Raw genomic sequence first — 13,977 nt, forward strand, 5'->3', positions numbered from 1 at the left:
GTATAGATCTCGCATTTTTCTCCATATAGATAATGTCTCCAAATCTTCAAGGTGAGTACTATTGCCGCCAATTCCAAATCACGAGTAGGATACTATAATAGGCGTCTCGTTCATACAACTTATATAAGACGATGTAGGAATTGAGTTCTAAACCATAAGGTTCACAAACCATAACAGGCGCATAATAGGGGTTTCGTTCATACAACTTATATAAGACTTATCGAATCCTCTTCTTACTCTCTCCAGTTACTCCTGTCAACCTGTCCTCTTTCAGCACATATACGACCTTCAATGACTAAAAGGTTCGTCCCTTATCTTAGATGGATAAATTATTCAGACAGATTTTTTAAATAACTCAGCAGCTTCTAGATCATATTTACCATCAAGTAACTAAGTCTATTAAGAAAAAAAATCCTCAGCTGAGAAGGAAATTTGAAACTTTTAGCCAAGAAGGAGCCAAAATCTTCAAGAAAATTTTAAATTTACTGTCACTGTGGTGTGATTCCGTTCATAATCATACCTTTACTTTTAGTTGCAAATGAAGGGATACGAAGGTTATACAACTTGAAAATCGGTTATACTTGGTTAATCGGCCTGATATTCCGATTACTTATTTTCAACATCCGAATACTCGATTATATCTGAGTCGATATATCTCTGATTTTCAAGTACTTGTTTGAGTACTCGGCCGAGACAGTTGATATTTCGATTCCTATCCTTTTATGTTTCGGATATCGTCCAAAGATGAATGAATAGAGCTTTCCAAATTCAGACGAGGGGGTTTATCAAAGAATAATATTCTTTGATATTCACATAAAATCATCAAAGATGATGGTGTTTCTGAAGTTTTTTGCTAATAATTTGTTACTAAGTTGTTGTAGGTATGGCCAAATATTTAATTCACGATTTGTTTAAATTATTTAAGAATAATAAATTTAAATTTGAGTTTTAGTTGGTTCGAAATTGATAATAAGTTGGTTCGAAATTGATAATAAGTTGGTTCAAATGGGTTTTAATTTTCTTTTTTAAAATTTAAAAGATTTTCTTCTCGAACAGTTTGTTAAGGGCTCGGGTTCGGCTCGGCTCGTTTTGTTCGATAAAAGCTCGAGAGCGACCCTATTCGTTAACGAGCTCAAACTCGCACAAAATTTTTATTCGATAAGAAAACTAGGCTCGGTTAGTTAAAACAAAACGTTAAGGACAAAACTTAGATCGACTCGATTTGTTTATAGCCTTGCTTTCGCATTTGGTCTAGTAATTATACTAGTTTTACAACCCGTGTGACGGGTCCTCATTAATATTTTATATATTTTATATTATTTATAATTATATTATAAATTTATTTTAGTTAAGATAAATAATATTTGGTCGATGTGTATAAATAATAATAAAATTATTTGTTGTTGGCGAGATTTGAACCTGATAACTTGAGTAGTGTATATTTTTTTAGTATTTGAATATAATGGTCCTAATCATTTGAAGATCCGGCGGTCATGACCGAGGATAATCAAACCAATAAAAAATTACATATCAAATTATACCATATGCATGTTATTACAGTTTAGTATAGATACCGTTTATTTTAATCAAATGGTTAGCTAAAGTGACCAGATTTTAACTATAATTTACTTGTTATTTTTATTTTTATGTAACTTAATTTTTTTAATAAAATGTATCCGAAGTAAATTAAGCATATTTTCCAATAGTGTAACTTTTATAATTGTTCTTACTTATATATATATGTTCAAAATTTAGGTAATTTGACCACAAAAAATTAAGTAAAAAATGATCGAACGAATAAATAACTTTTTGCAATTTTGAAATTATTTTGCAACCATATTTTGCAACTTGAATTTATAAAATTATTCACGAGGATACGTTTATAAATTATAGCCATAATTTGCAAACTAAAATGTGATATTAAATGCAACTTAAAATAATTGTATAATTCAAACTAAAATACAACTTATAGCGTAACATTGTATTCAGAGAGAAATAGTAATTTGTAAATATTTTTTAGAAATCGGTAAAATTGCAAATAATTTTACAAAAAATTGCATACATCCTAGAGAAGCATGTAAACTGAATTTCGAAAAATTAATGAAATTGATAACTACATGTAATTTTAGATAATACAAAAATGAAAAAAGAAAAAGGAGTTGTTGCGCCGTGATAGTTTAAAATTATAAATTCTTAATTATCAAAAAGAGCTTAAATTATTCCTAACTTTTAATAAGCAAAAACAAACCTTAATTTCTAAATTAAGTCGATGGGAATTTTTCTTTCAAAACTAAGAAGGGTGTAATCCAAACATATTTATTGGGATTTTTGAAATAAAGAGTTATTTAACTTGAAAATTTTAAAAATACTTTGAAATATGACGATAGTTAATTTAAATTTTTAAAAAATAATTAAAATCTGGATGTATTTCAATTTAAATTTAAAAAATCTATAAAAAAAGTTCATGAATCTTTTTTATTTGATAACTTGGTGGATTTTAATGAATTTATATTTTTTTCTTTTAAAATCTTTCTAAATTACATGATATTTTGATAAAATTGTGAAACACTCAAGTAAATTATCCAGAATTTGCGATACTTTTCATCAAATAAATTAAATTTGATGTAAAAATAAAATAAAAATAAATTTACAAAATTTATGAACAATTATCAATCCTTTAAAATTCATATTGAAAAATATACTCGTAAAAGTAAGTCTAAGAACGCCTTAAATGATTGATTTCTTAGTCAAAATTTAAGGCATTTGCACCTTGTGAGACTAAGTCCAAGATTGTCTTAGAAGTTGTCTTGTAAATATTATAAAATATAATGTCATAATCATTTAGGATATTATATATATATATAATATATATGAACTCTAACAATATATCTTATATAGATGCCATATTATTATAATATTAAAATATTTTAAATGTAATAGTGGAGCGAAGAGAAAAGAAGTGTGCGAAAAGAAATAATAATAATTTTTTTATTAAAAGCGAAATAAGATTTGACACGCATTTCTTTACAATTTTTTTACATGTTTGACACGCATTTTAAAGCAACTATAAAATGTAATTCTGTAATTTATTTTCAAATTTTTTTTTATTTTATAAAAGTTTGAACATATATTTTTATTTAGAAGATTTTTTTAAAAAAAAAAGATTTATGCAATTATATTTAATAAAAACATTAAAGTATGTGTCGAGTCCCAGTCTTCCAATGTAAAGAATTGAGGGAGACACAAAGAGTACTATTTTTTGCAGAAAACCGGTAAAACTTGTGTATTTATTAAAAAAAGAGATAATTGCATCTTACATCCCTTATCTTGGGCCCAAATTCAATATTGTATATTTATTTTCTGAAATTGCAGTATTCAACCCCTAACTTTCAGTTCATATGCAAAAACACCCATTTAATTACAACTAAAATAATGAGGGATGAAATATGATTTTAATATAAAATATGAATTAATTTAGTAATTATAGTTCGAAAAAAAATCAAAAATATTTTTATTAGTCAATTCTCCCCCTTAATGACACACTAAATTAATAATAACGCCAGATAATTAAAAAAGTGATACAACGAATTTAATATATTGTTAAAATTAATGTTTAAATTTACAATGTAAAAATTAATTTTAGTGGAATTATAAATTTTTGGAATTAATACCATGTAATAAAAACTGAAATTGAAATTACTAGTATAACTCAAAAATTCAAAACTATAATATATATATATAATTCAATTTTAATACAATTAGAACATATAAAATATACGTTAGTTATTTTTTAAGCTAAAATTCCTATTTTGCCCTTATCTAATAAAGGAAATTAGATAAAAGGGGTGTTATTTGTACCGGATTTCAAAAAAAAAAGTTACAAACTATAATTTCTGAAAATAGGTACTCCCTCCGTCCCTAAATACTTTCCTCGTTTGTGTTGAACACATTTGTCAATGTCCACTTTTGATTGTTAATATTTTGAATTTCATATTAGTATTAAATATAAAAACTTCATTATATTAAAGTACTCGTAAATACGAATCCAACAAAATCACTCATGATTATATTTGATCTAATAGATTAGACGTAAATTAGTACTCAATCGCTTATCATAAATAGTGTAAAAAATCAAAAGGGGAAACATTTTTTTGGACAAAAAAAGTATATAATATTGATTTTTGTTCAAAAACAAGTGATGCAAAATGCAGTTATTTTTAAAAAACCCAAAAAGAAGACCAAAAGGGAACGGACTCCAAACCAAAACTAAACTAGTAGTCCGTGGCATAATTGAATATAAACCCATTTGGGTTCCGTGTATAATTCGGCAGGGGAGGGAAGAAGAAGAAAAGAAGAGTGACTACTACCAAACACTCTCTCTCTCCCTCTCTCTCCCTCTCTCCCTCTCTCTCTCCCTCTCTCTCTCTCTCTCTCTCTCTCTCCCTCTCTCTCCTACATATATATATTGCATTGCCCTATAGTGAATTTAAAGTGCAAACATAATCTTGATTTACAAGAAAGGGGTTGCTGAGGTTCAATTTTAGAGTTTAACATGGATCAGGTCTTGTTTCAACTCACATTACATTACAATTGCATATAACTATATCCACTTCAAAGTTCTAATCTTTCTGATTCTAATTGCTTGTTTTTTTTAAGTATCAATTTCCACATTTATATTATTGCATATTTAACTGTTCTTTAAGCTTTGTTTACTGCTATTGTGTGGAATTAGATATTAAAGTTGCTATCTTTTCTCAAGAAAGGTTAAGAATTTTACCCTACTAATTTGTAGTTCTTAATCGTTACCGCGTAAATTATGATTCTGAATGAATTTGGAGTTGGTACCTGTTAGACATTTGAATTGAGGTCTTCTATTTACTTGCTGATTATGTAATGTTGTTAATCATATCCTTGTAATTAGTTAAAAAACTGACTTCGATGTAAACGTATTAGAATACGTTACATTTTGCTGCTGCAGACTGGTTTAATGATTAATGTTCATTGCCTTGTGGTCGCTGCTCTTTCTGTTATTTGGTCTTTGTCCAAGTAGGAGTTCCAACATTGCTATTAGTGGTAGGTGAAAAGCGTATATATCAAAATGGCTCGCTTTTATTTTGTACTGCTTTTACATGTAACTTAAAGACGCTCCAACTAGAAGATATTTCAAGCAATGATTTCCATATTAATTTCCCTTTTTCCAGTCATTGTTTTTGTGACTATGATTTTCGTATTCAGCAGCTTATAGTAGATAGTACTCGTCAGCTGCTTACTTATGAGGAAGTAAGAGCTTTATGCAGATTATTTATGTAAGGTGCTGTATTTATGGTTCTTTTAATGGGCATTCAACAGGTACCTGATAGAATGCCGCCTGAACGTCAACCAAGGCTTCTACAAGAGGCAAATAGCATCTTAAACACATGTGAGGAGGATATCATACAGATGAATTATATATGTTTTGCTGTTTTCAGAGATAAATTTGATATGCTACTTGTTAATTTTTTGTTTTCCAACATATCTTGACTTGTGCACAGACGTAGGATTTTCCGATGGTGTTGCCCGTTATAATTATGATTCACATCTTGAAAAGTCCAAATCTGGCTATATAAATGATGATAATGCTACGGAAGTCGTATCAGGTTCACTAACGAGCACTCTGTCTCCAGGATGGAAGAGTAATTCAACTGAGAAGACTATTGGGGAATCAAATAGAATAAGGTCCTCTAAACATGAGTTTGAAACATTTAAAGGCCCCGATCTTTCAAATCTTCATACATCATCACCAAATGCTGAGAAGCAGATGGATGTTTCAGATTGCTTGTTAGGAGGTGTTAGTTCTGATCACATTGAGAAAGACACTGCTTTCTCTCCGGGTATCACTATTGATGGTGCGTCATGTTCTAGAAAGGTTGTGCAAAGTGATGAAGGTAGAGAAGTTGGTCGAGACATAGGAGTTAACGGCTTTTATGTGCATGAAAGTGAACCCTCCTTCCAGCATAACAATGCACGTGCTCTTCTTTCACAGAGAAGATCTCGTAAACCGACACTAAGGTACATTGAAGAATCATCAGAACCAAATTCCAAGTGTTCTAAGAAGACACGGAAAGTTTCTACTTCTCTTTCAGGTACCAAGTCTCCAGGAGTTGGAAGCAATGTTATTAAATCTAGGACGCCAGTGTTGTGTTCAGATGAACCATTTATGGTAGCAATTCAAGTACCGTTTGACTCTCAAGTACAGGTACCAGTTGAGTCTCAAAAACAGGTACCAGTTGAGTGTCAAAAACAGGTACCAGTATACTCTCGAGCACTAGTACCGGCTGACTCTCAAAAACAAGTACCAGGTGACTCTCAAGTACGGAAAGAGTGTCGGAAGCAAAATGCTCTTATTGAGGTAATGAAGAAGGTTACTCTGACATAATTCATGAAATCTTCCAATACAGTTTATAACTTTGAGTAGAACACATCCATCTCTCTATCTTTTTGTCTCTGTACATACATTTATACATACAAAATCATACACATACTGAGTAATCGTACTATTATTGTTATTTAAATGAGTAGAAAAGTATGCATCATACAAAGGCGTACACATACCGGGTAATCGTGTTAGTATTTTTATTTTAATTGTGAAGAAAAAAAAGTATGCCGAGTTGGTGAAGGAAAATATGAAGTTAATAGGCAAAAACATCGCTAAACTTACCACCAACTTGCAATTGGGTGATCGAAGTCAATTACTAATATGCTACTAAAGTAAAAATAACTTATAATCTAGTCATCGAACACAAAAAAAATATTTCGCGACCATTAACAACAAAAAAAGTGAACTTGTTACATATCATCACCCAATTAAGCAGTGATGTAACGTAGAACTCGTTTAACTTGAATTGGATCTATATGTTACACCACTACCACCATGTTTATATGCTATGCCTACTTTCTTGCACAAGTTTATATGCCAGTTACATATTTGACATTGAGAAAACGTAAAGATATATAGTTTGAAGTGTTTGTATATAGTGTACAGTTTTATTATTATTTTTGATGATATAGTTTAAAATATTTGTGTTTCATTTAAGTTTAATATATGTGGCAATTAAGATCATAAATCAGGAATAAATTGGCATTTGGTTCCTCCCTTCTGTTAAGCTTGGATTTATAGGATTATGCTAGTTCAAGTGTTTGACATTCTATTGAGAATTTGTACTCTCTTTAACATACAAGCATTTATCAAATACTTCCCATTGTACAGAGACATGAAGCGATGGGTTTAGATTGCTTTCTGACCAGTTAAGAATATTACATATTCTGTAATTGGGTGGCAGTATATATTGAAGTTGTTCGAATTGATCCTAGTGGCTCTAACTAATAATTAAATATGATATTCAGTATAAGGTGCGAGACACTGAAATGGAGACATCCCAAGATAAATTAAAACAAGACTTTAATACACCAGTAATTTTTAAGAAGGTTAAATGTTCACGGAAGCATAAGGTGTGGTCAATTGTGGAGGTGAGAAACTTGATTGATGGTGTATCGCAGTATGGAGTTGGAAAATGGACTGATATAAAGAGAGACTTATTCTCATCTTCCGCTCATCGCACAACGGTGGATCTTAAGGTTGTGATTCCATGTTTACTATTTGTCACTGCCGAAACAATCTATTATCCATTTTAATGATCTTTTACTTTGTTAACCTAAGATTGCTAATTATACAGGACAAATGGCGTAATCTTATTAAAGCAAGCTGTGCTGAGGAACAACGGATGAAAGAGGTTACTTGTTTCTCCTTACTTTCGTTTTACCAATCTGATATTTTAAAGGGGTTAGGATTTTATTATTTTTCTGATTTTATCCTCTAATTATGCATAATTGACAATAATTTGGAGCCTAAACAAACATGAATTGATGTGCAATAGGAAACCTCAAGGATTATTGTTGTGATTTCGTTATTAGATAAACTGATGAAATTATTAAAATCGGCAGATGCATGATAAGAAAGGAAGAAATCAGCCCTGGCGCCCTTTGCCCAAGTCCATTTTGCGACGTGTTCGTGAACTTGCGATGATGTATCCATGTCCGTATAATGGTAACTCCGAGGATTTGCATGTTTTCCAGGATTCTTCTCCCTCGTGTTCTGCCATAACAAATTGTAGCCCACTTAAAATTGGGGAAGAAAAAAGTGCATAGGAAAACTGTACTTGAGTAGCATAGTTAAACTGTGGTTTGCCAGGCAGCTTTACATGATCATGTGCCAATCTGTGTTTTAATCTAGAACATCTTTTGACCATGACTTTAATTCTCTAATAATATGAACCCCATTGTGCTACCACATTAAAATACATATAACCAGAATCCAACATGAAGCGCATATATGAATATATGATCATCATCTCAACTGTAAGAGATGCTTTGTACGTCGGCATCTGCAAGTATGCTAAGTAGGAAAAGATGTAGTTGACGGTCTCCTAATGTATGATTCCGGTTGCCTTAAATTTATCTACACAGAGTAGTTATCATTATTTTTATTTACTAGTAGTAGTTAAAACTTAATAAATCATGTATCTCTAATTACGTGCTAATTAAATAGGTGACTAATTAAAAGGATTCAATTTGATTAGATTTTTACTTTGTTCTACCCAGTGTTACAGATTTTGGAAATCAGAATTATTCAGTTAAGGTACCGATTTGTGATTTATCGGACGATTTTTAAAAAATTGGATGATTTATCGGTAATTTATCAGAAATCGGTCAAATCGAACAAATATTTATCGGCAATTTTTGAGCGATGTATCAGCGTTATTTGAAAAATCGGCCGATTTGTATAATAGAGGTTCTACCTTGTAATTTATGTATGAAAACTTATTTTGTTTTTTTGTTCTCTTTTCATCCTTTTAATTGAAGTTTTAATATTTAACTTTCCTTTAACATCTTTGCATAGATGATAAAATTTACTAAAGGAAAGAACTTCTTTTCTCAGGTCTTTTATTATCTTGCGTGAGGGTTTCATTAGTTTAATTTGGTTAATAAGAAGTGACTTGCATTTAAGTGTTTGGCATTGTGCCCAACGGAAGTTCAAACTCATGTTTTCTATTTCGAATTTTCTATTGTGCGCGCAATGACACCTATTAAGAATTCGTGTTAGATGAGTTGTCAAAATTTTATTGATGGAGAGTTTATCAATAATAACGACCTTTTACATGCACAAAAATCTCCACCAATAAAATTTTGATAACTCATCGAACACGGATTATTAGCATGTGTTCATGAAAACATACTAGAAAAACCGAATACACTATACAACAATATATGACACGGGTTAATTTTAATCGCTATGATTAGTTTAGACGCAATTAAAACTTACTAGGATATGATTATTAGAGTAGTTTAGACGCAATTAAAACTTACTAGGATATGGTTATTAGACGCAATTAAAACTTAATAGAATATGATTAGATTAATGGGTAGTACTAAATGCAATAAAATTTTATTTCACACCGTAATCGAAAATTACCACTATGTACTTATATCAATTAAATGTCTTGTTTATTAATTAAAGGCACTTTGATACGGGAGTAAAAATTTACTGCATTTAGAAATCAATCATGCAATCATGAGTTTAATCTGTCCCAGTATCTTGGACTTATCTGAATTGAATCAAACGTTCCAAGTTCATGAAATATTTTGCAGTATATTCAATTGGCCAACTATGTCAAGGTGCCAGAATATACTAATTACTTGGTCTCTTTATCAAGTAAAAGAAATCATCCTTTTATATCTACAAAGACTACAATCAACAAAAACAGAGTTAAGTAAATTCACAACTTTTCATTATTTAGCAGTAGACTTGTACATTAGTAGTATTACAAAAAGATTTTACAGAGTTTTAAAAGAATTTTACAGACATTCACTTTGAAGAGACATCAACAAACAAACAAGAAGAGAAATCTTGACAGAGAGATTAACAGTTCCTAAAACAACGTTTGACTGCATGCCTATTTAGCAGATTGGAAGAGGAGCACCATTCCATGACTGCAGACACTCCAGCAATGGATCAATTATCTCACCTTTAGACATTGCTGTAAATACCTTATCGAACTCTTCCCCAGGTGATCGCGCTTTTTCTCCAGTAAGATACTCTGTTCCCAGTTCTTCCCTCACAAACTTGTACAGTGGGTAAGACCTGCATTCCTTGATCCTGTTAGGGATTGCCGGATTTCCACTTTCAAGCGCGGCTCTAGCACTCTCGACTTCTTTAGGCAGAATAGCCTTTAGTTCATCCTCAAAGGCTGCAATCTTTTGGAAGATGGAAGTGCTCAAGTTCCTCTCTTTGTCACCATTGTTCAATGCATGCTCAACTAGAGTCTCCCTTAGTTTTTGCATCAATGGGTAGGTTGCGCTGCAGGGATCATCAATGTAGGCAAAAATGTATTCACGGTCTACAACTCTAAGCAAATCTTTCTCGCAGAATCTTGAGGGATGGAGCTCACCGTTAACACCCATGGTTAGTACTCGCTTAGCTACTTGGCTCACTGTGTTTTTAACAGTGCTCTTCAAATTCTCTTCCAAATGCCTCAAGTCTATAGCTTGGCACAGACCCACTAAAAATGTAGTAGACATGAGTTTCAAGATTTCAACAGCTTCTGATGTTTTCCTTGAAGATATTAAACCCAAAGAGTTCACATCTTGATTGTGCTGTTCAGCGCTCTGGACATGGTTAGTCACTGGATTGGCTAAAAACTGGAGTTCAGAGCAGTACGATGCCATGGCAATTTCAGCACCCTTGAATCCATAATCCAAGCTCGGGTTACGCCCTCCAGACAAATTTGATGGCAACCCGTTGTTGTAGAAGTCGTTGACAAGCTCTGAAAATTGAGCAAACATAAGCTTTCCAATGGCTGCAATAGCCAAACGTGTATTGTCCATTGAAACACCAATTGGGGTGCCCTGGAAATTTCCACCATGTATAGCCTTGTTCCTGGAAACATCAATCAATGGGTTATCATTGACAGAGTTGATCTCTCTTTCGATCATTTTAGTCGATGATCTGATAACTTCAATTTGAGGACCGAGCCACTGAGGAGATGTTCTGAGAGCATATCTGTCCTGTTTTGGTTTCTGTAATGGATCCATTTCATGTAGCTTTTGAGCAGCCTTAACGTACGCGCTTCCATCCAAAATGTGTTCCATTATAGCTGCAGCCTCAATTTGGCCGGGATGGTGCTTCAACTTATGTGTCAAATGGTCGGTAAATTCAGGCTTCCCCTGCATCACTTCAGCGAAAATTGCTGACATAACTTCAGCTAACACTGCTAATATATTAGCCTCGAAAAGTACCATAGAGGCCATGCCAGAACCAACAGCTGTTCCATTAACAAGTGCCAGGCCTTCCTTTGGCTGTAACTCGAAAAATCCACCTTCCACACCAGCAAGCTTAAATGCCTCTTCAGGGCTGAGTGTTACTCCAGTAGGTCCAACAGCCTTCGAGTTAGGCCGACCAGTGAGAAGTCCAGCAATGTACGACAATGGCACAAGATCTCCAGAAGCAGTGATCGTACCACGGAGTGGCAAACAAGGAGTAATGTTGTGGTTAAGAAACTTGGTGATGGCTTCAAGGATCTCGAATCGGATTCCTGAATAGCCTTGGAGGAGTGTGTTGATTCTCACAAGCATTGCTGCTCTTGTTGCCGAGTGTGGTAATGTGTTGTTACCAGCTTCAGCTCCACTACCAAATATTCCAGCATTCAAGAACCTGCAATTATTGTAAATTATCTAATCAGATTCTGCAATTTTGATCATTTTGAAATACAACCAAAGTAAAAAACACATCATGCTATCTAGAGTCCATTTACCGGATCGTTTAACTTATTTTAAGTAACTTATAAGTTAAAAATGTATACACGTCTAAGTTATGTGTGCGTAACAGACATTTTAATTATATGGTTGAGGAAAACAAAAGCGAAATCGTGGAGGACTAAAACGAATGACAAAACTGATGTCGATCGCTTTCGTACTAAAACAACCTAATCAACCACCTAACAACACTAACCCCCTCGTCTTAAGTACAATTTTTCCATTTATAGGACTTTTTCATACGTCAATTTATCTATAACCGGATATCTAAAATTAGGTTTTGTGCTATTCTTCCACCGCACACATTAAATTCTCTTTTAACATGTTTGATTTTCTACAAAAACCAAGCTAAGATATATAAGTATGCAGGCCAACAAAGTGTTGGTGCAGTGATTGGACTCGTGTCCCACTTGCGGAAGGTCATGAGTTCAACTCCTGAAATGTGCTAAAATGTTCACAGTCAGTGTTTTGACCACTTTGTGGAGGGGATCGAAAATTATTATTATTTTTTTTTTTCTAATTTTAGTTTAGATCAACTAGCTCGAAAAATAATAAATTATCAATAAAAGTAAAAATTTAAGATCAAGATTGTTTTCCTAATTTTCTTCTAGTTTCAAGATATCATGTTAAATAAGTAAAACGGACGTATTAATTAACAAAGAGGTAGAGTAAGAGATAATTAACATACCTAATAAGCTCCTTTTGAAGAGCACCACCTTGTTTAGTCCTCCTATGAGAAGTAGCACCAAAACCAGTAGTAACACCATAACTATCTGTCCCTTTATTCATACTATCCATCACCCAATCACTACTAGCTTTAACGCCAGCTCTCGCCGTCTCGGAAAGCTCCACCTTAAGACCACTGTCATCCCTAGCTGACACAGCTGCCACCTGAGCTATCGTCAGTGTTTCTCCTCCCAACTTCACCACCGGCTTCCTGTACTCAGCCACCATCCTCTTAACTTCATCCAAATGACTCCCTGTCAACGCCTCCGCCGCCACTCCCCAGCTCAGCGGATCCTCGTTCTTCATGCACAAATCAACCCCGTTCCCGTTCCCGTTTGCATGCCCGTTCGCGGTACCATTTACATATGCCATTTCTTTAAAATAGAATAATAAAATCTATTTACGTTACAATTTTTGAATGTAACTTAAAAGTGAATGCAGAACAATGTAGGAAATAATTTGGAATGTAAATGTGTATTTATTGTAGAGAGGAATTGGGCAAGTACAAGTTCCTGAGGAGTGGTAGCTGAGACAAGTGGTTTATATAGAATGTGAGGTGGGCTGAAGAGGGGTAGATAGTACTAGTGTATGAAAACATACACAAAGAGTTTTTGGTAGATGGGATTATGATTTCAATTTTTTATATTATTTTTTTATTATTTAATCAATATTATCAGGTATCCTCAATATTATCAGGTATCTTGAATATGTTCCCAATATTATCAGGTATCCCGAATATGTTCCCAAAATTCTTTTCCGAATGACGTTAATATTACGTCATAATAAGCATATACGTAATACTTATACGTAAGGTGTTATTTCATTATAATGAAACTTATCAACTACACACCGTACATATCTGTTAGAAATCATTTTGATTTTTAGAACTGTTTGAAGGACTCTAGCATTTCTCGTATAGTCTTATTTAATAATGGGGGTGGTGGGTTGAGTGACGGACGGCCATAAGGAGGGGTTTGTTGGAAGTTGATATCCACTGTTGATCTTACCTGTTTGATGGTGTTAATCAAGGGTTTAGATCTGTGTTGACGTGGGTCTGGTTTGTACATGAGTTTTTAACACGGTTGTTTTGGGTTTGGGATGAGATCACGAGTGGGAAAATTGGTATTGCGGTTGGTGAGGATTTTTTTTTATTGCGAATTTATTGTTGTTATGCTCTTTCGTGCTAGTCTTGTTTATGTGTTTATATATGTTGTGGATTTAGAAAAATAAAAGGTTATGTAAAAAAAATCAACTTTGTGAAATTGTTTGACTAGTGCTCTAATTTGGGCCGAGTTGACCTGTATAGCTGAAAAATGAGTTAAAGTTTGGGTATTGTAAATGAGTTGAGCCGTTCGTTTAACTTAAACAAGTCGAGCTCGTTTAATTCCAATTGGGTCTCCTTTG

General features: G+C 33.0%; 2 protein-coding genes across 2 annotated transcripts; one reads left to right on the top strand and one right to left on the bottom strand.

Annotated features, from left to right (window-relative positions):
* The first annotated feature begins 4,308 nt into the window (after positions 1-4,308).
* Positions 4,309-8,336, top strand: LOC141713577 (uncharacterized). The gene is made up of 6 exons (XM_074517055.1): positions 4,309-4,561; positions 5,350-5,419; positions 5,532-6,388; positions 7,384-7,614; positions 7,713-7,769; positions 7,981-8,336. The coding sequence occupies exons 1-6, from the start codon at positions 4,553-4,555 to the stop codon at positions 8,182-8,184; spliced, it is 1,428 nt and encodes a 475-aa protein (XP_074373156.1). The 5' UTR covers positions 4,309-4,552; the 3' UTR covers positions 8,185-8,336.
* Positions 8,337-9,802: 1,466 nt separating this feature from the next.
* LOC141713578 (phenylalanine ammonia-lyase 3) lies at positions 9,803-13,086 on the bottom strand. The gene is made up of 2 exons (XM_074517056.1): positions 12,536-13,086; positions 9,803-11,746 (listed from the first exon to the last, which is right to left on the bottom strand). Exons 1-2 carry the CDS (start codon positions 12,943-12,945, stop codon positions 9,994-9,996), a joined length of 2,163 nt encoding a protein of 720 aa, XP_074373157.1. The 5' UTR covers positions 12,946-13,086; the 3' UTR covers positions 9,803-9,993.
* Positions 13,087-13,977: the final 891 nt, after the last annotated feature.

This window comes from Apium graveolens, chromosome 3 (assembly GCF_009905375.1).
Source record: "Apium graveolens cultivar Ventura chromosome 3, ASM990537v1, whole genome shotgun sequence".
Classification (NCBI taxonomy): Eukaryota; Viridiplantae; Streptophyta; class Magnoliopsida; order Apiales; family Apiaceae; genus Apium; species Apium graveolens.